General features: G+C 41.7%; 1 protein-coding gene across 1 annotated transcript in view; it reads right to left on the bottom strand.

Moving 5' to 3' along the window:
* Window positions 1-24,966, bottom strand: part of cxadr (CXADR Ig-like cell adhesion molecule) — a 37,736-nt gene extending 12,770 nt beyond the window's left edge. The window contains exons 1-2 of the mRNA XM_076751267.1: window positions 24,784-24,966; window positions 1,889-2,058 (exon numbers count right to left, since the gene is read on the bottom strand). Coding sequence (XP_076607382.1) covers window positions 1,889-2,058; window positions 24,784-24,835 — 222 coding nt within the window. The 5' untranslated portion in view covers window positions 24,836-24,966. The remainder of the gene's footprint in view (window positions 1-1,888; window positions 2,059-24,783) is intronic.
* Window positions 24,967-25,211: the final 245 nt, after the last annotated feature.

Below are 25,211 nucleotides of genomic sequence, written 5' to 3'. Positions count from 1 at the left end.
TTTTTCGCATGGGCCAGACACGCAATGCAGCTAGTCTCCCTGCTTGCAGAATCAGGGCTTCGAATTCCCAGTTATATGACCCTGTAGACTAGCTCTCTACTTTAAAGTTTTATCTGATACTTGCGGTTACTTTAAGGGCAGCCTGGATTTGCTCATCTCATGCCATGTGAGCAAAGGTTCACCATGCTTTCTGAGCATCTGCGAGCCTCTGGCTATAAAGTTTAGCCTTCACTCTCATTTCCTTGCCTGACCTGGTAGCTTTGGTCCTCGCAGATCAGCCTAATCCTATTTAACACTGTCACATATATGAAAGCAGCCCCTTGGAATTAATATGCCACTAATTACAAAGCATTTACTCTGAGCATGACTTCATACTGGTTACAGGCTATACAAATGTGAGTGTGTGTGTGTGTGTGTGTGTGTGTGTGTGTGTGTGTGTGTGTGTGTGTGTGTGTGGAAAGCGAGCACAATCTGATAGGTCAAGGAGAACAAATACGTTCAGAGAGAGATGTCTGGCCTGTTTAAATTCCTACAAAGGTTTGGCAACATTAACGGCTGTGCGGATAGACCTCAGCGAAATGGCACGTTATAAAGGAAATAAACTGTGGAACCAGATGCAATTTGAGAACATGTGATATATTTCTACAGCTGCATTCAGACAAGAGGAGGAAGAGGTCCGACAGGGGAACCACCCACACTGAAATCTACGTTCCCATCATTGAGACAATGGGAAAATGAGAACATTTAAAAAGCACTGATATTAATATTACATCATGAAAACCACTGATAAATTAAGATCAAACCATAACGATAGAGCCTTTTAACTCCACCTTCCTTTTCTCCAGTGCTCCAGTTAATGATTGAGAGTGAAAACAATGTAGGGCAAAGACTAATAGATGGGGGTAACTGGTTTCTCCCCATTGGCACAAGTCCAAACACTGAGAAAGGAGTGATCAGAGGCAGGACTACCTAGGTGGGAGGAGGACTGGTTGAGTCTGTGGACAGTGAGGACAGTGGGTGGATGACAGAGACTGAGAAGCCTAATGATGAGCCTGTGACCTATTTCTGACATTCAGCCAAAAAAAATCTACAGCTACAGGATACAAGAGGGGAAAAAGAGAGAGTGGAGGAGAGGGATGAGAAGGCTTTGTGACAGGTGGGAGGTGGGGGAGTAGAAAGCCACGGGAGAGGGCCACACCACTGGAATGATCTGTAGCAAGAATCTGTCTCCATGGCTGTTACAGCCCTGAGGGCATGTGGAGATCCTGTAGAGCTCTGTAGTCTTCCCTTTCCATGGCTGAGGGCCATGCTGGGAAAGAGAGACACTGCCTGGGATAGAGAGCTCCCATCACTCCCACTATGTGTCTATGAGAGCACCGGAGAGAACAAATGTTCAATAGAAGTACATGTGGCTCATATTACTTTTGTCTTGTATACTGAATACTTCCTATGGTGCATTACAACGCCTTGAGAAAATACACACCAAGCATAGAACCTGTACTGCGTTTCATCTCTTGCACAACATACCAAACCACACAGACGCTGCTGTAAATGAACAGTGCAAAGCCACGCACGCTGCGCAAAAACGAGGGGCTTTTAAAGTCTTTAAACCTACGAGAAAACTAAAATACTGATTTCTGTCTTTGACGTAATGTTGAGGAGTGTGTGAAAACATTTCTAAAGCTACATACAGAAAATTAGGTTGGAAAAGATTCTATCAACTTCTTACCACAAGGCAAGAACAAAGCTCGACTTCTCTGAACACAGATAAAATGACTGTGCTAAATAAAAGTCCATCAGAGAACAGTTAACTGCCAAGTATGCTTTCATAGTCTATCTTTGAAATAAAACCGTATTTTCAATGTTTGTGGGGAACGTCCACACATACCACTTTGTCCTCTTTCTGGTTGTCAGATGACAACAAGCTCCACTCAATATCCAGTGGTCCAGAATCCTCAGGGCTCAGGGTGAACTGGCAGCCCAGCTTCACACTCTGCCCGCTGGCCTTCTCTATGGAAGTCTGCCCCGTGGACGTAATCTCTAGACCAGAGGCCAAACCTGAGCACAAACACAAAGGGGGGAAATTGATGTCAGCGCTGCAACATACATAAGTCCAAGCACTCCATGCTCAATTAAATTCAAGACTTTTTAATATCATATTGAATCCTATTTAAAAACCATTTCATGATCGGATCACTCAAAGAATGACTCAATACCAGTCGAGACAGCTGTTTGCAACATTTTGAACATGAATTTCAAAATCACTTTAGACATAATAATGCTTGCAATAACCTTTTTATAAGAAAAAAGCATCTACACACTGTTATTTATCCCACCCACATTTATAAGTGCAGCATTTCAGCCAGAAAATACTTACCAAGCATCCATTTTTCATCTGCTTGTTTTTATAAGTTATTTTCACACAATTGGTTCTCTTGTTTTCTTCTCTAGCTTTGGCAGCACAAACAGCCTTTCCATTAAATGTTTTCAGGTGGATTTCTTATTCATAATAGTTTGTCCTACCCGAGACCACATGAGCTAAACCTCTGTAGTAATGTTTGGCTGCAGCGAGCTCGAGAAAAGAGAGAAAGAGAGGAACTGTGCTAAGACAGATATGCTACCAGATCGCACACTCACAGCTGAAAAGAGCTGAAGCTGTGATTCACTTCATTTGCTTACAGTATCAAGTTTGTACCTGTTTTTTGGTGAATGATCATTTCTAACATTGCGCAAAATGACAGACAGAAGACCACAGGTTGTAAATACATTTGGTTTTCGAGTCGCTTTCACCTAATTGTATCACTTGGATGCAAAACTGATGAAAATGTTTTGTAGTGACTTGTTTTACAGAAATATTTTCAGTCAGCTGTCAAATGGTTTGATCTGGGGAAAGTGCCACTCATAAAATAAATATGGCTGCATGTTGTCTGAGAAGTAACTCTTAAAATATGCATAATGTAAATGACACAGCGAAAAAAGGGAACTTAACAGAGTAGAACATGCTTAGCTGAAGGAATGCTGATAGTAATAAAGAGAAACTGTAGCCTATCACCAAACTGGAGCAGACTCTTAAGCATTTATTCTTAGAACGAATAAACATAATTTCCTGGTGACATCAACTGGTTTAAGATTCTCCATTCAATAAGAGATTTAAGCCGCGGCAAGGAACACAGTCCATAGAGAATGGAGTTGTCACATGCTGCCTCGACACATTAAAATCCCTCTGACAGCCTGCCACCTTCCAGTCAGTGTGCGGGGGGGAGAACAGCTTTAGCTAAGAAAAAAAAAAAATTCACCACAATATGTTGGTGCTAAAAAACGCTGTAAATGTGTAACACATATCATGTCGCACAAATGGAATCAAACACATGAAACTGAAATTTTCTGCTAATAGAGAATTTTCTAAAACAACAACAAAAATAAAAACAGCATTTTCCTTATGTTGATCCGCATCTCACACAACTGCTTTTACACTAACTGACAGACGGCGCTGACTCTAATGTGCAAAGACAATTGGTGAAACAGGAGGCAAACCTGGCAATGGTACATACTTTGTTAACCTCCTTTCTCTTCCTGGAAAGGTGTATTTTATGGTTTCCATGAAAGACAAACAAATGAGAGTGCATGCATGTATGCAAACAAATGCATCTCCACTAGTGTCCCAACTACATTATGCATGTTTTACTGTAGTGCAGATGGTTTGTACTCGGGCTAGAAACTTGCACTGCCTTCAGCCTTCCAACCCACATACCTTTGCTTTATTAATTTGACAACATGGCAGGTCGCAGACATGAAGCAGGGCACCCAGCAGATGTCAGTTGTGCTGCTTCTCATTCAAATCTACAACCAGTATGAGCAGGGTCGAGGTGACAGTTTAGCATATCAAGTATGCGACTTACATGATGAAAGGAAAATATTCCTTTTGCAGTGACTGCGGTATTGAGACAAGAGGCGTGCTGCCAGCTGATTGGGTGAGGGTTTCTGGATCCTGGCTCTCAGGGTAAGGATGATGTGAGCTACAGGTTGAGGTTCCTGCCATATCTCATGTCCATCTGCTCTGTTTCTGCCTCAAAACTGACTTCCCTTTGGGCCGTGTTAGACAACTGAATGAAAATACACCACAGAAGCTTACACACACACATAGAGAGTGACAGTCTCAGTCACGCCCACTATTGTTGAAGCTCACAGCCTGTAAGCACTTGATACGGTTGCAAAGCACAAGCATAGTTTTATTCCCCGGCCGCTGGTGCTGCAGCTGGTTGTTTCAGCCTACAGATTTTGACAGATGGCCTTGATGGGAGCGATCCATCGCCTTCAGCAGAACCAAGAGAAACGAGGAGCAATATAGGGAGAACTGAGATATGTCTATCACTGTCAAAATAGATACACAGCTTGGAATCTGCATGACGGAAAGCCGTGTCAATTCATCAAGCACTTAAAGAAGCGAGGGTATTTTTTCAAAGTTGCTTTGAAAGGGGAGAAAATTGCATGCTGTGAGAAAAAGAAAGTATTCAGCTGGAACAGTTGTCAGAGGGACTGGTTTCTCTGATGGGTAATGTCTGAGGTACTTGTTAAATCAATGACGGACCTCAGAGACAGCGTTTGTTTAAATTACAGTTCAGCAAGAGGCCTCTTCTTTTCAGCATCACGCAAATGGGAAGACATGTCATTTCAGGATATCATCCTGGTTTGCTTAGAAATCTGCCTGGCTGGTGACGCAGGTGATGGCAGTGCCAAGGCATGGGAATATAAACACTGAGGTAATTTAAGGCTAATTCCACATTCAATCACCAGCCAGGAAGCTATTAGAGGGTTGACACCCTCTGGTCCGTTGGTTGGTAGCTACAGTGTTTCCCCTGGGGGGGTCAGTAATGTAAATTCTACTACTTTTCTACATTATTACATTATTACATGTAGCACAATAGCTCAATTATCTCTCTGTATTTCATGATGTTGCACTGTGTATTTGATGTTAAGCGTATGTACTGTACCGTTGGAATGTATATGTTCAGCTAGCCGGCCTGCCTTGCTGGCTTGCCCTGTATTATTGTCCAGATAGCAGATATAGAGCAGGGGAGAGGTGAGACAGGTGAAAGAGAAATTAACAATACTCGAGCTGACAACAACTCATTACGTGGCTGGAAGTGCAATAAAAGCTTTACAAGAGTAAATTATTAATGTAATATGTCCTGTCTAAAGGAAAAGATGGAGACACACATTGACCCCAAACTTCTGAAAATAAGGCCGAAATATCAGCATTTTTCAACACCCAATTAACACCCCATGTCATTCTGACATTTGCGTTGTCACGTACAACTCCTCTGGGTAAGATCTAGATAAGTTCAGGGTTGCAGCGCAAGAGTGAAAGAGAGGTGGCTGTGTCAGAGCCAAAATAGCATGTATTTAGTTAATCTAGAGATGATGAGCAGATTTTTTTCCCCCTTCGACCAACTGACTAGTTGAAGAGAAGGTAGAGATTTTGTTTGGTTGATCACAGTCATCATCTTTAAACCTGTTTCATGCAGCTATTACAAGTATAAAGAGATCATTTGGTTGATTTCTTTCAAGTCAGTAAATCTGCATTAAAAGCAACATTAAAGGCCATGAAAATAATTTTAAAAAACTTTTTTGTGAATCGTCATGTCTCGAGAGAGATTTCTGTATTTGTGTTTTTGTCCTTGCTTTTCTCACTGGTTTGAAGTGGGCGGGGCTCAGTTTGAAAAAGTTGATGTCACATATTTCTGTGTACCAATCAGAGAGAAATGACTTGAAATTGTAAACTTGCATGATTGATTCATGCAAAACCTTCAAGCTATTTTGACTGAAAGCCCCTGAAAACGTGGCTTAAATCTTTAGCGTGTTTGCAACATTGAACATGTATTACTAAGTGCGAACTGCAGACATTTAAGTTTCCAAACAACATCCTTATGTATTAATCATAAAGACTTTAAAACATTAAAACTTGGCTTGTCTGCTTCATCAGGATTCTGTTGGTGTGGTTTGATCAGATTTGACTGACAGTGGTATGGTCACATGAGCAAACAACCGCAAAACTGTCATCAGAGTTGATTCAGTATTCCTAATGACAGTACATGACATCACTTTTTTCCAGCTGAGTCCCACCCACTTTAAATCGGTGAGGAGAACAAAGAGACGACAAAAAATACAGGATATCTAATAAAATAATGCAAACTGTTTGAACTTTGGCAGGAAATTGTGTGTTTATGTAGAACCCCATTACTCACAGTAAAATGATGATTGAGAAATAGTTTTTCATGGCCTTTAAGATCACAAATTATCATAACTAATTAAAGACTAAGTAGGGATATGGCACTTTAGATGACTGTTGTTTAGAAAAAAAAAACCCATGATTGATGGAGGATTTCAACATAACTGGCTGGAAAAAAACACATCCCTACCACGAGCTGCTCGGAGTGGATAAACACAAATAACCCTGTTAGTGTGCTCAAAAAGGCAGCTCACTGTGTTAATCAGTAACTACAGTAACACCCATCAACACACCGTGCATACAGTGTGTGCACGTGACAGAGCAGAAATGATCCTACTGAGCTCAAAGTCTCTGAGAGTGTTCCATATAATCATTGGCTTATATGAGGTGACCGTCAGTCTTTATTTAGAGAAATGGCACCAGAGCTAAAGTAAACTGACCTTCTTCCTCAAAGGTAATATAATCGGCTGATAACAGAAACCATCATCACAGACCAAGGAAAACTATGAAAAATAGACTGTTGTTAAATGCAGCCATGCATGTACACCAGACGCACACAATTTCCTTGAGCTCGGTGTCTGCTGTTGTAGTAAGAATGTGTGTCCTGCTGTGTGCGTGCGTGTGCGTCAGTGTAGTAGGGGAGGCGAGCTGTGGGGGAGGGCACGCTGGCTAATTTAAGTCTGTCTTAATAACTATCCATGGCTGCCGGTGTCTCTATGAGCGTCTCTTTCTCTTCAGTCTCCACCGTGCTGTCTGACACAGCACATCCCAGTGTGGTTACTGGGAGACTGGGAATGAACAAGAGGAATTTAGGGTGTCAGCGCACTCCACCCAATACCCCCAGTGCCATTCACTCACCCATCCCTCCCTGCCTATCCTCCTCCTCTCTAACACACCCATGATTGTGGAGTGCCAGTCCCCGAGGCCTCCATTCTCTCCACTCCTGCTGATTGTAACCCTACCACCCACCCCCCTCCACCTTTGTCGGCATACAATGGGGAGCGAATCCTGTCTCCTGGCAACCAATCCCTTAGAGAAGGTTACCGTGGTGCTTCAGAGATGGCATGAGAGAGAGGTTAAGTAGGTGGAGACAGAAGGGAGAGTTATGAAAAGGGAAGTTAACGTTACTTCACCATTTACAAAAGCATTTGTGGAAGTCGACAAAGTCCAGCTCGAACCTGTCGCGGTGAGGCGTCTTTATAAACATCCACGTGGTTTCATTAAAGTGGAACACTGCAAACACAGGCACAGTTTCCCGAGAAGTTATTATGCTGACTGAAATGAGGAGCCAATCAAAATAAAATCAAGCACTGGCAACTTTTTGCACACACCGATACAAACATATCTGCAATTAGCAAATATGGGCTTGGACGATTCATTGGTCTACCGTAGCTCTCGTCTACAGCCAGCAGAGATTAATTTCTCAGTGATATGTACATAGATTTCTCAGCATGGATACCATTTACACAGAAGGTTTTTGTCAGAGGTCTTCCAGGGAAACATGAGGTTAAGCTGTCTGGTGTAAGGAGTAGCTTCCACAGACAGCAATAAGCCCTGAAACCAGGAGACAGTCTGACAAGCTAACCTCTTCTGACCTTTGTGCTCGCCAAGCTAAAGACCCTCAGAACCCTTGCAGGGGCGACAGTGGTTCATAAGCCTCTTTCTCTACCTTCTGACCTTAATGAGCATCCTTGGGAGTAAAGTCTGAAAAGCTAAGTCTTACCATGGGGAGATAGACAGTAGCTATTTCAGGCTCACAACGTAACAACAGCAACAAGAAAAAGCTTGGCTAGGTGAAAGAGGTCATTGAGGTTTCACTGGGATTTACTTTTACCTTAAGATTTGTGTATCCTCAATGCAACTATAGTTGTCTTTTGTCTGACGTAAACCCAAGTGCAGTGAAACTATTGATTAAGTATGTCAGCCACAGAAAACAATCTTGAAAGTGTTATTGTCGAGCGAAAAGAAAGCAGCTCAGTCATAAGGACAAACAAACAAAAAACAACCGTGACAGAGCTTTTGAAGAGTGTGGCACAATTCCCTCGATGTGCAATGATGGTGGGATGAACATTAGTGATTCATTATGGTAAAATTGCAGTCTGGGGGCTCTGAAAGGACCAAATTAAACAGCACAGACACTCTCCCCTTCATAAACAGTCGAGCCAATCCCCTGTGACCATGCCGAAGAACATCAATTATTTCGGGCACAGCAGAGGATAACTTCATAACTTGGTTGCTGCTCAAAAAGAAGGCTCTGAATGCTCGCCCCAGTGCCCCCACTGGAACTATTCAATTTGAAGCCATGTGGGTGCCCCGAGAGCGAGCCTGGCCGTGGTTTATTTAGTGTTGCGAAGGGCTGGGACTGTTGAACCATACTGATTGTGCTGTAATGCAGCCTGAAAGCTCCACTTGCCACACAGAGCTGCCATCAATTCTCAGTGCCGATGACCTAAAGGCTGTTTTGACATAATTGAACATTAAATGATGAAGGGGTGACGGATGACAAGCACTTTACTCGACTGCCTGAGCATTTGACAGCTTTTAGATGAGCCTATGGGGGATGTGGTTAATGCCATTACTGTGAATGTCCACAGCAACCATTTGCTGCATGTATCCTTGTGTATCACCAGTGACAGTGACAATATTTCTGATTTAATTACTTGATTTATGAAAGCCTGGGTATGCCAATAATCCTGTTTATTTCATACGAAAACAATTAATGCCTCCCTGCAGCTGCTGAGAGGCATTAATTGTTTAATTAAAGGGTGAAATTCTATCATATTTCACATACATTTAAATTAAATTTGTAAACCCCCTATCAGGTTGGTAAAAACTGATGCCTCTGAACCATTGAAGGAATAAAAGAACTACAGAAAGGAAGGAGGAAGCGGGGAAAGGGGATAGGAAAGACAAATTCACACTGGCTTGCGCCTTAATGGTCGGTTAATCAAAAAGGTCTTCATCATAGGGACTCTCAAGTCATGGCCTTGGGATTTGTACTTCTTATTTATAGAATGCATTAGCATTTGACAAGGTGTAGGACAGTAGATTTAAGTGGCTGCTGCTTGTCTAACCTCTCCGCCACAACAAATTGTTCTAAAGCTAGACACGAACCATTAAAAGCAACTCAGACCAACCCTGCATCCCTTCCTCCCTCAATCCCCCACTCTGGGAAAGGAGGCACATCTATCTAAAGAACCCTCAAGAGTCAGATAAGAACCCCCAGTGTCTCTGAGACCTGTAAAAACACACACACAGGCCTGTGTCCTTCAGGATTTGTTGAAGCCCAGGGACATAGTGAGATGGTGACAAAATCTGGCTGGCTGTGGCGTAAAGCTGATAGGCAAGACGCCAGTCCAAGGAGCAGCACACAGATAGCCCGCTGATAACACCCTCATGGGAAATGATAACAAATGTGCCAATATAGTCATGTGAGGAGGAAATTAAAAGTCAAGAGGCAGAGAGACATGAAGGTGCTGAATATGAGGTGGTTCCTACACACTGGTGTGCCTTGTTTATTAAAATGCCCGTGTGGAGATGTAGTTGTGACACAGAGGATATACAAACATGAAACAGCTGGAGTGTTTTCTTCAGTCAGAGATGCCAGAGGAGTAATTACAAAATTATGTCCTCCTGACTTTGCAAGGGGAAAAAATGTTCCCTGCAAGCAATTAGCGAACACGTGAAAGCAGTTTGCATTACTTGATGGTGTAAAATAGAAATATGCCTCTAAAACGCACATATATAACAACACTCAATTCTCTTTGCAGGCAGAGGAGGAGTGCTGGGTCAGGTAGAGGTTTTAAATCAATCATCAGCAGCATTTAAGGGAAAAGTGTATGCCTAAGTAAAAACACAAGGGTGAGCCTGCAGTCAGGTATTTGTTGGCTCACCAAAGACGTTATCTTCATTGCTTCATCTGCCATCAACATTAGATTACATCTTCAGAAGCTTTAAGTCTAGATGAAATAAAGTATTTCTTTTAGATCACATCCACTGTCATAATGTGCTTCTTATTAAAAACATATTCCCAAAAAATTACAAAAACAAAATCTATTTCTTTGTATTCTTGTATCAAAATCCAAAGGTTGAACCGACCAGTTTCGACCACTATCATCATGACATCCACCCATTAACCAATCTTCAACTTTTGGCAGCACAGACCTGACATTCATCAGAAGGTGCTGAAGGAGCAGAGTAGTCCTCTATGCAGAAATGAAAGGCGCTCTCTAGAGCCAGTGTTTGGTTTGTACATTCTGGGCTACCCTAGAACCTGCTCCTTCTGTAGATATATAAAAGACTCATTCTTATGTAACAAAAACAGCGATGTCATCTGCCAATAGATCCCCCTAAATCCTGCACACTGGTCCATTAAGTATTAGACTTGAACCTGACTTTCTGTGCACACGTCAGACCTGCTTTTACTCGAGATGACTTGCCAGAATATGTGCACACTGCCCACAAAACAAATGGATTTGCATAATCTGGACAGAGGATCAGAGACATGCTGTAATCACATGTTGCTGATGTGATGAAATGCATTTCTGACAAGGTTGGGTTGGGAAATGGAAGCCAGAATGGTGCATTTAGTGCAGTGGCATTTTCAAAATTTGTATCTAGTTATAGCATGGTCACGAGGACGCAATTAAAGGTCTGGCAGAAAGACATTAAAAGGTCACAGATTGATGGAGTGACCTCCAGAAGGTGAGGCATCTTTATGATAAATATATGCAGCTATTTAAAATATATTTTTGATGAAATACAAACAAATGAAAATTGGGTGAGGCCACTGAAAGAAATCATATTTATCAAAATGGATGTATTGGTCATGTCAGCTTTCAGCAGTTGTCCATGAATCAAAACCAAAAATGAAAGCTAAATGTCTCAGTGGGGTGTAGTCATGTAGGGTGTCTTTCACTCTCTCTCTCCTGACACAGGAGTTTCTCTGCACTGAGGGGGAGGGAGCCATGCTGCTGCCTATCCTATCCCCCCATCCCCCAAAACAAATGAAGTGTCTGATACAGTCCAGGCCCCTGTCGGCGCCCCAGCCCCAGCCTTTGTCCGGGCCCCAGGGCACAATGCCAACTGTGATCAGGAGGCAGCATCGCTGATCAAACACTGACACACAAGTGCAACAGAGTGCAGCTACTTCATTCACACCGTTGATGGACTCTCAGAGGGGTTTCAACTGTGGGACAGATATGCTTGACAATTGATACAGACGACACAGGTTTTAGAGAATATACAAACTTGCATACTCACTTGCAATGCAGAAGACGAGCACAATGTGAGTATACTGAAGCAAAGGTTTCGCACAGCTGGGCTTAATTATGTCAGAGAGGTGAACACACAAGAAGTCATCTTAAAGCAACAGAGCATTACTATCACACTAGAACATTCCCGCTGAAGCACAGGGCAAAACGGGGGATTAGAGGGCCTTTCTGGAGCTCCTAACAGGCCTGGTTTTAAACGTCATTAGTGATGGAATTTCATGAACTCAGAAACTCCAGGAGGTGAAACTATTTCACATTTCTGGAATTTCCAGAGCTCAGCAATTTTATGTGCTCAGTCTAAGGTGGGCTGAATGTTTCACGGCACCATGCTCACTTAAATATACAGGGGCCATGAGAATGGACAGGGCAAGTTTAGTCAGATTTGCCTTTCTCAGCAATAACAACTACTCACTCATACCATCTGAAACAAATTACTGACACTACTCAGGCATGTTGGTTTAGTCAACTGAGGACTTGTTTTCATTTAACTTTGAAAAAAGTGCTTAAGTGGTAAATCAAGTCACATATACACAAAACGTAGGTTACGTAAACACCTATGGAGAGGTGAAGACTCGTATGGCTCAACGCCAAAGCACCGCAAGGATTAAGGTTGAAGGCCAGAGTGCAGACAGTTCAGAGGCGAGTATGAAATACCAACAATCAAATACGATTGCCTCCCAATGAATTCCTGGGTTCCTCCCTTGTTTCTTTCGACAGAGTGGAGAATACCTGAAAAGTCTAAGTCTGACCAGTGCTGGAAAAGGCTTCATTATAAAACTAATTATTCAAAATCTACATTATCTTAGGAAGATGACAAAAACAATAAAAACAGTAACTTATTTCAGTATGTATCGTGATTCTTAAGTGCTGCGAATCTACAAGTATTGCAATTGGACATTATAACTTAATACATGGGGAAAAGGTGAAGCATACACTTCCCGAGACTGTTAATTATGAGCCATATCTCAAAAACAATGTGCATCACACGTCAGTCTGAGCTTTATTTCAGCAGATAAAAGGATAAATAAAATACTCTTTCAAGTAAACTGCTGCAATCACCTGCCCATCAAGCTAGTGCCATAAGCAACAAATAAAGATGTTCGTGTGAAATGAATCGAGCAGCTGAAAACTGCACACAGTGCAAATGTGACACTTTAAACTGCCAAACTTCATATTATCTATGTATGTATGTTCATTAATCAAAGAACAGATTCTGAAATTGTACCAAAAGAAAAAAAAAAATCAAAAAAGATCACTACATTTATTGGAATCTATTTGTTCCCTACCCCGACTAAAAACTGCTATAAAGTGTTACTTCGGTTACAGACGGTTTTGAAATTACCTCTGCCTTTGGTATATATGCACAGTAACTCCTCCATATTTAGATATTACCTCTGCCTATGGTACATCTACACAGTAACCCATTTTCCATGCTGTGCAGAGGCATGTATGGCTGTCAGCTAGATTGGCTGGGAGGCAGTCAATGAGTCTGCCTTGCTCACGCTGTTTCCTCTAGGTTCTGGTCTAAAATTAGGTCCCCTGCCTGAAGGACAATGCATGATGGTGGTCTTTTGGACATTGGTAGAAAATACACAGACCTATGCGTGTTTTACGTACAGAGTGTGCTGTCAGAAGCTAAAGAACGAGCGCAGCCTACTTCGTCAAAAAATATCTGATTGCTGCTGAAAGCTCCCGAGGACTCAGGACTCAAACATGGTGCACTGAAAAAGTACTTTGTAATAACTGCTAAAACATCAATTCCTTTTCAAATGCATTTATAACATCCTTTCTCGCTAAACCCTCTCATCCTGTCCAAAGCACTCCCGACCAGGGAGAAAGAGGTCTTTGTGAAAGTGTAACAACACAGACAGTCCCTTCCTGTCCTCTGTGTGGGGGAGACACTACAGCAGGACATCAAGATAAGACTGCTGTTAAAAGATAACAAGACGGATAATCCTTCTCTTTCCTCTCTTTTTCTCTTTGCACAGGCAGAGAAACAGGCCTGATGTTTCAAGGCTGGATTCTCTTTTTCACGCTGAGGTTCTTGAAGGCAGGTGTAGTAAATGCACCTGAGTGTTGAGCCCTGTAGGAAGCTGCAGGCGAAGACTGTCAGTTGTTGTTACAACTTAACCAAGACCACTGGGTTTATTCATGCCTCCAGCTCGCACTCTCAGCCTAGACATGAGGAGAGAGCTCATAACAACCACTCTAGTCTACATACCACGTTAAATGACAAGATGCGATTGGGAATGTTAAAAATAACCGCACTGCGCTGGTTTAGATATCCGTGCACAAAGAAGCAATCCTAAGAATTTTTGATATGACATAGTATGGCGGTATTTATTCTCCATGTTGTGTACTTCAGCTGTGCAATGAGATGAGGCTTGTCAGACTCATGACGAAGAGCAGAGTCTGGATAGTACAAAGAAATGCAGTAAGCCCATTAAAAAGCGGAGGTCAGTTTCAAAGGGGATTCAAGACGCGAGCTGTGTTGCGAGCTGCAGCGAGTGAACAGTTTGTTATTTTGACCCTGATAGTCTTCCTAGGCTAATTAGATCCATCTTAACCAAAGCATCAGCTAAAAAAAAAAAAAAAAAACAAAAAAACTTAGAGAGCTGATAACTGGACACAAACTCCTTTAGAAAACACTAAGCACAGTGCGCATCCACATATATGTTACTCGCACATTAAATTGGACTCCAGAGCATGAAATTGCCTCTGAATCAAAGAGCAGCAGCTGTCCTATTTTGTAATACACTGCAGAGTAAAGCTGATACCAGGAATGCAATGAGAAGCCCGACAAGTTAAAAGCAAATGCATATACAACATATTTCTGGTCTGGCTCAGTTTTTACTGAAGGCTGCAACAAGAAATAAATTACCAAAAGTTTTCTGTCAATAATGGTCGCATTACAATATCTAATATGCCGTAAGATTCTCTCTTAGTTACAGTTAAATAAGGGAGCACATTCAAGTCAGCAATCCTGTAACCCTGGTTGATTTGGTGACAGTCACGGTTACTATGGTAACAGTGCGCGTGGAGCTCGTACTACAGCTCTGCGAAGGTGTAAAGAGAGCGAACAGTAAACAGTCAGGCTGACATTAATTAAATGAAACTGAGCTGCAATTACATGCTGCATCGCTGCATTTTGTAACACAAACATTTCCTGTGTTTGGGCCTCTCCTTCACGTGTAAACAGCGTTTTAATATGCCTTCGATTTTTAAAAACTCCATTTTCTGTGTATCTGTGTGTACATGTAAAACAGAGCGTTTGGGAGGTGATGCTGCCATCGCCTCAGTTTACATTTGGTTAGCAGTGATAGGCCATGGGCCAGAATGGTCTTAAATAACACCACAGATCCTGTATTAGAAATACAATCTTGAGAGCAAAGTTACATTTGGTCTTCACTAGCTTACAAATAGCTAAACTAGCTTAATGTGTGTTGTAGCAGCAGCTTGATGTTTCTATGGTGAAAAGTTTGAAGTTTTGTTAACCTATGAGTACCATAATAAGGGTTATTAGGTTATTAACATTATTTGTATTCCTAAAAACAAACACTAAACCATTCGATTTTTGCTTTGATAGTCTGGAATCAGATTTATCAACATTAAACACGTTTTCATCTAACCTCTTTCATGTAACCTATGTTTTATTGATATTATTAGTACACAAGACCACCAGCATCGCACAAAATGCTTCCGTCTGTTTGATTGACAGTTACTTCACCCGCCTCCCTGATGGTATAGGAATACGGGCGTGATCGTGAGGTAAGACGTGCCGTGATCGAGCGGGGTCATACGTGTAGTTTTGCCAGTCACTTGACCAAAACACAGCAAGAGTTTGCTGAACTGTGACCGTTGGATCTGACACAGTGACCATCGTCAAAGGCATAAAAATTGTGCAGTCTGAACCAGGTCTTAGTCTTTGTTGTCAGCTGAAAGTTAACAACTTTTAAATCCAGACTGAGAACCTTATTGTTCTAAAGCTCCATTATTACAAACCTTTTTATTAGTATTCTTCTACTATTTTATCTTATTTTTTAATGTATTCCTATACAGACTTCTCTTTTACTCTTTGCAAAAGATTCTGCAAGGATGTCTGGTTGTTGAGTGTTCAGTGGATCTAGTAGAGCGACTTTGCCTGAAACCTGCCATATAAGCCAACTCCCTGATGGCTTTACTGACATCTAAAAAGGTCTGACCCCTGAGTAGTCTAGACATGCTGCCAAACACTGCTGGATCAGGCTGACAAGTCCATAATCTCAGTGAATGTGACTGAGACGCAGCACAATGATGACTGTTCACCTTTACGTGGTGTAGCTTGTGAACGAACATATAAAGAACAGATTTCATGTTATGGGGTTAACAAATGTTGAATCCTGATGGAGGAAACACTGCATGACACTGGGCTGGCAAAGACGACCAATGTTTTGGGGTTGTAACAACAGCAGATCAACATTTCTTGTCCAACTTAATAAACACATCCCACAGGATCTTGCATTAATATCTGTTCACTCAGATCCAGGTCAAGGGTAGCCAGCAAATTTTCCCACACTTTATCTTACAGCAGAAGGATTATCTGGGAATTTTCATGTCTAAACTAATCTCACGTATTTTTTGACAAGGTCTTCTAAGCTCTCGAGATGTTACGGCACTACCCAACACATTAATGGCTGATTAATAAGACTTTTTCGTTGATAAGATGCCGGGTAACATTGTAGGCAGTCACAGGCTATTTTTATGTCTGCGCAGGTCATTAATCTACAACTCCAGCTGGAGAGTTGTGTTACAGTTCTAGCTGTCGCTGATAAATCATCCCCTTACTCTCATCAGATAGATGTCCTGTCACAGGGGGATTAAATGCAGAGCTGATGTTCCCCTACACCTTTTGAAAAGAGTGGGTGCTGTGGAAATGGCGTGGGGGGTTTTACTCTTTTCCTTCCAATTACTGGCCACTCAGAGAAAGCCAGTCAGCCAGCTTCGCAGCTCTGTGTGCGCCCATAAATTATACATGGGGTCCATTAAGACACTTAACAGCTGGTTCCTCAGGAACTTACCAGCAACAACTGCAGCCTGGTTGCCCCTGTGTGCCTGCTTATTAAAACAGCAGCACTTGTGATTAAGGTTGTGCAGTAATGTGCATTCTGACCATCATAAACCAGCCAGTCACAGAGCTATTTTCAGTTCAATCTCATCTCTTTGGAGGGCGACTGGGCCAGCTGCCGATGTCCTCACATGGCGGCGAGATGCACTACAGTAATTAAATGTCTGTTGTGGCTTGCTGACCTTGCTGTGGTTCAGGCGCTGAGCCTTTTCTATACCCAACCGTAGCAGATGTCCTAGTCATCACACCTATAGATCCAACACCGACCCAGGAATAATAACGTCAGAGATAGGAGGACGGGGAAAAGACCAATTTAATGAATGTTAATGAATGAGAGGGAGATGGCAGACAGCCACACTCATTTTGGACAGCTGGTTGTAAAATCATAGTAAGTAAATGGAAGTCATCTGAAAGTACTGAAGACTTCATTCATACAACAATAGACATTCGAGTCCACTCTTGGACTTTCTCCTAACGTGCCTTAACACAAACATAACAGACTGGCTGATGAAATGGTTTGGCTGATTCAGTAGTCTGAAAATGAGAACGCTACATTACCCCTTATTATGAACCAAGGACTATTTAAGTATGAGTATTTTAGAAGCAGTGATGAGTATGTGGGTATAGAGCACGTGGGTATGATGAATATGTAGAAATGTTCTCATCCAAATGTTCATTTTTACCGTTTTCACATTTTCAAGTTACCCCAAGATTGGAGGGATATATTTTTCTATTCTCTGTCACTGAAATGTCCTGATTTGTCCATGGGGAAAGGTTTCATCTCATCTAATCTCACGTAATGCCTGTTCATGAAACAAAGTGTTTCCTTGCATTCATATTTCCAAAGGAGATTATGGACATTTTGCAGAAATGCTACAGCTCACACATACAGCAGCTTTCCTTTGTACATATCTTCCTACACCTGCGAACTATAGCATTGCATCTTAAAATAAACCCACATGGAAAAGTATTCACATCAGTGAAATGGTGAGGTTCACATGATGCCATGAAAACAATGGACAGATGTTGTAACAGATACACAGTTGCAGTCTGACTGGATTAACATTAAAACCTACATTTAATATTTGCCCTCTTTGCAGATTCCAAATTCTAAGGATTTGCATGGCAGTCTTTGGCTTCAGTTTAGCAACAGCTTGATTATGAAGCAACAAATGTGACAAGAAATGGGATTTTCTGGGTCTAATTTTGTGTCGCTTTGTATCAATACTCCCTTAACGCTCCTAACAAGATTCGGCCTGCATCATAAAATTTCACCACGTAGCTGCTTTGATATAATTCTAAAATCTATAATACAAGCAATCATCACCCTTGTAAAAACTGTTCAGACCAGGATTTTGTGCATGGCAACAAGCATAAATCCCTTTTTTCTGTGGACAGGAGTTATTAACATAACTATATAATTTTACATGATGATTAAACATCAGACTAAGACAGACAAAGACTGACTTGAATATGAGCACCACGGGGAATAAAATCGAGTGGGACTGAATCAAGACAGGCTTTCTACAGACAACAGTTATTTGTCTTTTTCACCATACCCGCATTTGACAATGTGTAATGTTTTTCAATGAGATAGAGGTGCTAAAAATGGCTCCTTCAACAGCTGCTTTACCCCCTCCTCCTCCCAAAATGCACCCCACCTTCTGCTTCTGTAGCTTATTTTCTGAGCCATAATATTTTTCAAGATTAGACACACAATTAACGCTAATGTTCTTAGTGGAGAGAGTGGGGGCTTACTGCTGGAGGACAAAATACAATCATCTTCCCACAACTCAGCTCTGTGTAAGACAATGCCTGGACATTAGCTGATAATAATGTGACATGCACAATACAATATACAATGCTTATCTCCAAAATGATGTGGCCATTCGAAGTCAGAACTGGCAATAAAAGATTCCTTGTCAGAATAAATTGTCAGACCTGTTTTACATGATAAAGAGATTTTTTCCCCCCTTTGTAGCCTATTACTAAGCCCAATTCTTTAACATTGCACAAAGGATAATCTAACAGAGGTTCAAACATGTGTAGAGTTGAGCTGACACCTTCCTAGCAGGTAAGCAGGAACAGACTGCAGACCAGCACCTGCAGATGCAACACCCTGGGGACCTGCCTGCCACACTGTGTATCCTCAGTGAGATGGCTAGCTCAGATGCCGTGAGAATATTATGCAAAACCAACCAGAATACACAGTCATAAAGTGTCGAAAAAACATCCCAAGTTCAAGCAAGGGTAAGAACCAGAAGTAGAGTAATGTTTTAGAGATCTGAACACTGGCTGTGAAATATTTGGTAAATCTACACATCAGTTTAAATAGGCGATTCCCCTCGTTCGAGAAGCAAAACACATTCTTTAGTGTGCTATAACATCTAGAGTCTGTGACATTAAATCCAGGAAGAGACATCCCCCATTTGAAAAAATGAATGTCAAATCAGAAACACACATTTCTTTTATCGTAGTTCTAAGCCTCGTTTACAAAATAGCTGTACTGAAGTATAGCACGTACTTCATTTTTCAGAGTTTAATGAGCTCTGGTAGATTTTTTTTCCAAATAATTATACAGAAGTTTGTAATAAAATCCTTCAGAGCTCCTTCACTGCCTGGTGTGCAGCATGTTCTCTGCCTCTTTGCCGTTTATCTCCTGAAAATGGTATTCTGGCGATGCTCATTTGAGATATGAGGTATGTGAGAACCCTTATTATCATCGCAGTGAACAGCTTATTTGTCACAGAGGCCATTATTCCTCATTAGGAGCAGAGGGCGTTGTGGGCACAGCAGAGCTGGGCATCAAGTAGCTAAGTGATGAATGTGCTTTGGGGGTGTTTATCGCCCTAACAGTGCAACACAGTGATGATGACCGATGGACTCAGGAGAGCGGAGAAAATCAGCACTGCACTGACCTTGTTTTAACTGATAGGTTACATTGATAGCAGAGGAAATGTCTCTGCCTCAGTAAATTCCCTGTTCAACATGTCCTTTGAGAATTTCAGCAGTTGTGATTAAGATATTGCAGGTATTAATACTATCTGCTCTGCATCTGACAGTCCACTAAATGAGATCTGGGTCAGTGGCAGAACTGCAGACATGTAAAAATGATTAACAATTAAATGATTCAATTATTGTTTAAGTTCTTAAAACAGTGCATTAGCAAAATGAGGCAAAGGGTCTTTAGTTCCTAAAGGCTCCAATTATTATTCTGTGCCACAACACCAAGGTGTTAAAAGGAACAAATACTGACAATTTTATGACATTCAGCAAAAACGTAATCTACATATACTCCTAACCACACATTTAAATACATCCCAATGGGATTTTCTACATTAAAAAATGTAGAAAAAGTTTTAGCATTGGGCTAAAAAGGTTAACTTCATCTGTCATCATGTTGCCTATATCAGGGCAACAAAATTGCGTCCCGGTTTCCCAATTAACCTGCATCAGTGGCAAAACATCCAACGTTTGGTAAGAAAAAACATCAGTTCTGCTCATCCTGGGCAGCAACACTGCTGGATCATCAGGAATCCACAAAAGAGTGTTCTGAATTTTAATGCTGCCTTCTGAAATGATGGTTGCAAGAACTAATAACAGTTTATTTCCCCAACAGACTGTATGCTCATTAGGAGCAAAATTTCAGGTGATTCTAATGGCCACTTGCTAAGCACTGCTAAAATACTTTGTAGCTAAAACTCAGGCTGGCAATGCAACACTAGTGCATATCAACTGACAATACAATGATATGCTCTCATTTACATAATTCTGCTGCACATTTTAATTACAAAAACAAAATCACTTGTAATCATTTATGTAACTTAAGAAAACATTTCAGCTTCTCCAGATGAGAAAACCTGCTGCTTTTCTGTTTTCACATCATTGCAAATTGAATATATTTGGGTTTTAGATGGTTGATTGGACAAAACAAGCAAACTGACCAAGCATGTAAGCTGAGCAATATATCATGGTCCCCTAGGTCTCACATACACACTAAGGCATGACCTTTATGGAGTGATCAACCAATAATTTGTGTCATTAAGGCAAATCTGCTCCAGAGCTGTATAGCACATAATTTGCATGTCTCTGGGGAGCTTGGTGCTGTCAGTAGGTCAATACTGTGGCCAAAGGGTCATAGAAGTTAGAAAACAACAAACTTGAAATATCTGTCAATGTAACATTGACTTTATGACCAAGGGATTCAAGTATAATCTTGTCAATATATCTTCCCCCAAGAATGCATTGGCAGCAGCCCAGACGGCAGTTTTACCCCCTACCTGTAAAAAAGAAATGAGCTCTGAATACTGAGTGGCCGCACAGCCATTAACGGGACACAGAAGCAAGCACCACTATTAATCATTTTCACTGATTCTCTTGCAGACAGCAATTTGTTCATTCAGTAATTCAGATATGAAATGGAGGGAGGAGGAAAAGAGGGAAAAGGTAATGTGGTGAGGTAAAGGCAGGATCAGAGTTTCACACTCCCATGTAGGTGAATAGGAGTTGGCATGGGGCCTGTACTGTGCTGGCATGCTAAAATATTAACGTCCGGGGCTGTGAATATTCATGCTCGGTTGTCCCCATCATCAGATTGTGGAGGACAAAGCAGTGTCCCTGGAGTGTAATCCGATTCTACATGTTCCTGCTTCATTTCCAAGGACAGGGGGCTCCAGGCAGAGTGGGTGGCTGCTTGTCTGGAGGTGAAGCTGTGGTTGTAACATGTTTCAGCCAACAAGAGGAAAGTAGTGGTGTTGGACTGCTGGGTCATGACAAGTGAATGTGACCTCAAGTCATTACTGTCTGCATGAGGCCAATGACAATGGCTCAGGTTGTGCTGTACATGCCTCCACCCATCTCTGTGGTTGGAGCAATTTCTTTACAGTCCCAATGCCTCATCAACACACACACACACACACACACACACACACACACACACACACACAGCTGTAGGAATGACAACAGTTGCTCCTCTAAAGAGAGTTGCTGATCAAACCACCACTGTGTCCTGATAATCTATATATTTAATATATTTACAACAGCTACTCTGTAAAACAACAGATTTTTTTCTGCTGTAAAAGAGGACATGCATACATTTAAAAAAAAGGGGGGGGAGGGTAGCTTTCTAGAGAAACTGGAACACACACCTACACACACAACAAGTACACTCCCTGGATCTGCGTGTCTGTTTTCAAAAGGTAACCAAGCAACCACTTAATGGCCAGGGCCTTTGGTTGTAGGCTTATCAGGTAACTGCCTTCTGCGCCTGCTCATAGGTTCATCAGGTTTCTGTTTGTCCTGGGTCAGCGGCTTCACTCTTGACTCAAACAGCCAGGAGTGGAGGAGATCTGAGAGAGCACCAGAGCAGGTCCAATACCACTGCAGCAGGGAAGATGACCTTTCAGATCCAATGTAAGGACTCAAACATGCATAGAGTACAGACTGCCAAATGAAAATCAAGAGGCATCAGTTAATAAAGCGAAGAAGTGGACAGGCACACATTTAGTTATCTTGACTAAATTAATAGTCAATATATATATATTTTTTTTTACTGTTTTCACTGCTTATATATTTAATGCTAAAAAACTACGCACACAAAGAGTCAAAGGTATACTACGCAGGATTTTCCTAAAAAACAATGTATGGACTCACCCTCTCAATCATCACTTGGGACCTACTAGAATTGTGTGTATTTATCTGCAGAGAGATCTTTCCATCTGCCAGTATTTTCTTCCCATTTTGCTGTGTTTGGGACTTTCTGGCTTGCAACCTTTGGGCAGTTGGAGTGTAGCCCCCTCCCAACAACAACACGCAGGTGAGGTCGGGGCTTTATGAAAAGGCAGTGACCAAGTGCCAGACTGAAAGCAGGCCACAGAGAGCTCAAAGGGGAAGGTAAAAAAAAAAAAATGGCACAGCACTGAAAACTGTTGGCAGTAACTCACAAATCCTGCATAGTTTACCATTAACCTACTGCCTTCAGGAAGAGTGTCACAAAGCAAATATTTGATTATTCATCCGATGATGACATCTTGCATGATTTCATGATAACTTGGAAAAACACTGTACTGTGTGAAAGATGACCATATTTAATTTCTTTTAATAATGTGAAGGCTGTATGAACTTTTACAGATTCTAAATCCTCAATCCTTCCAAGAATTTCAGATCTCCCTCTTACAGTAGTATTTCTTTGGTCAACATATTATATTCCATGCAGTGCCTTGTGGACAAATAGAGCAAAGAAAATAGAGCAGAAAGACCCCACTTGTTGTTTTGCCATTTCAGAGAGGTTAGCACATTATTGTGTATTTCTAAGCCATGTTAAAAGAATGCTATGAGTCTGGCAGATACTGTTCTTGTCTGCTGAAGTGGAACAGCGCCCTAATGACGAGGCCATGATGCCATTAAGATGGTAATGAGCCCAAACTAGTGGACACAACAATGCGAATCATGAGACAAAAGAAGGCAAAACGATGTAAACCTTATATTACATTCAATGGCAAGGCTTTTACATGGAGAGATGTGCTGGATGAGCCTAAACAAAGCACTTCTTCATTACATGCGGTTTCTCACTAATCAACATACTGGAATGTCACTGGCCACGGCTCTGTGGTTTCCCATCAAATCCTCAGAAAAAATATTTCAGTGACGGCCGCAGCATGTCAGTGGTTGAATCCAAAAGATGATTCTGTGGCAAAAGTTTCACATTATAGTTTGGCGTGGGAGGAGTGATCGGCTAGTTTCAGTGTGAATTCCAGGGCACTAAACTGCCACACCCATAAGCACACAACTGTATCACGCTTTTTCTAAGGCTAACAAAACAACAAGGGTAACGTATCATTATCATATACTTTCGATGAACAAATAACAAAAGTTAGCATTCTTTCTACATTTATTGGCCCGATGACACGCTATCAGAACACAGTTTTGAAAATCAAAGCAAAAACTTTCATATTTCTGACCTGTCCTGTTCTCATCCATACTCCAAATGAAACCAGCCAAATGCGAAAGAAAAACCTTTAAGAAAAAAAAAAAAAGAACTAGTGGCGTCATACTGTCCTTTATGGAGAGCCAAAAGAAGAATATCTCAATCTCACCTTTAATCATTGACTATTAGCACAAACCTGGAAGGTTTAAAAATAATTATTCGAATCAGAGGCTTCACTGGCCACATGTTATCTACCCAACTACAGTATCAACAAACCCCCTCTCAGGTGAGGTCACTGGAACCAAACTTTCATCAAACGTTTAAAAAAAATGACACCAACACAAACAAAGCTGCCTACAGACACAAACATGTGGTTAAAATAAACGTGATAGCCTGGGATTTTGGACAGAGGAAGGGGGGTCAGCACTGCAGGCAGATGGCAGACAGTGAAGGCAGCACTTTGAAGTCCTGTAGCCACAGGTTTAAAAACGGATCAAGCTATTGTGTTAACCATCACACGAAAAACCGAAGACTTCTGGCGGAAATACCCTGATGTTTGGCATCGGGAAGCGTCCCTAAAAATCATTTACTATATAATTCACACAGGGAACCACTGAGATATAAGTTTAAATAAGCGTTCATTCGGAGTATTAAAAGCAGCCACCTAGTATGTTGGACCCGGTGGAAGCTATATTAAAACAAACCGCCGTCACTTTATTGGGGAGAGTGAGATAAAATCTTTATAAAAAGGCCTGAAATAAGGTTAGCAAACTTTGATTTTCTATCTGTTGACCTTTCTTTTTCTCCTTCTCTACCTTTCTCGTCCTTTCTGTCTTGGCCGAGTCTGAAAATACCAACATTAGTCAACAGTAAAGCCTTGCCAGGTAACCTGACTCATTTAATTTTTTTGCTGTTTTTTTGCCGGACGCTGGTTCTGCTGTGCTAGCTAACTACACTGACCTTGGCTTGGAGTTACTCCCTGTTGACCAGTTTCTTTCAGCTGCATTAGGAGGTGCTTTTCGTGAACCACTGAGCATATCAAATGTTAACCATACTAACTTTAGGTAACGTCCATGAAAACGTAACCTGAAGTCAGCGGCATTTTGAACTTATCGTAAAAAGGCAAGTTCCCATGTTAACGGCAGCGGCTGTCGTTGCTGTGCACGGTCAGTCCAGAGACTGCACGCGCTGCCATTTGAGTGAAAAATCGTTTGGATTTAAGTCGCTCAGAGGTTTGAGTCCGAAAACTTACCTGCCAAGAGGCTCAAGAGCACACAGCTGAACCGGGCGACCGAGAGCTCCATTCCTGCTTCAGCTATTCCACCACTTCTTCTGTGAAACTTGGTCGGAGAACTTATGCGGTATTCGAGTGAGAAGTGGCAGCCGAGCTCGACCGAAGCATCCAAACTCCACTCCTCCTCCTCCTCCTCCGTCGCTCTCTGCAGGTGCACATCGGAGCGCGCCGCAGGGTGTCACGTGACAGGCGCTTTGTCCAAAGTAAAGCCGGTACTGCCCTCTGCCGGTGTGAAGGCAGAGCTGCACCAGTGTGAAGGAGGGGAAGGAAGGCCCCGTGTTTTTTTTGTTTTTTTTTTACAAGTCATATGCATTTGTAATCACTTTTAATCAGCATATTAGTAACAAATCTATACTTCAAGCTCACATTTCTAAAACTACATACAT

Source organism: Chaetodon auriga, chromosome 15 (assembly GCF_051107435.1).
Source record: "Chaetodon auriga isolate fChaAug3 chromosome 15, fChaAug3.hap1, whole genome shotgun sequence".
NCBI lineage: Eukaryota > Metazoa > Chordata > Actinopteri > Chaetodontiformes > Chaetodontidae > Chaetodon > Chaetodon auriga.
The sequence above is the reverse complement of the archived record's forward strand: the minus strand, read 5'-3'. Positions and strand labels throughout refer to the sequence as shown.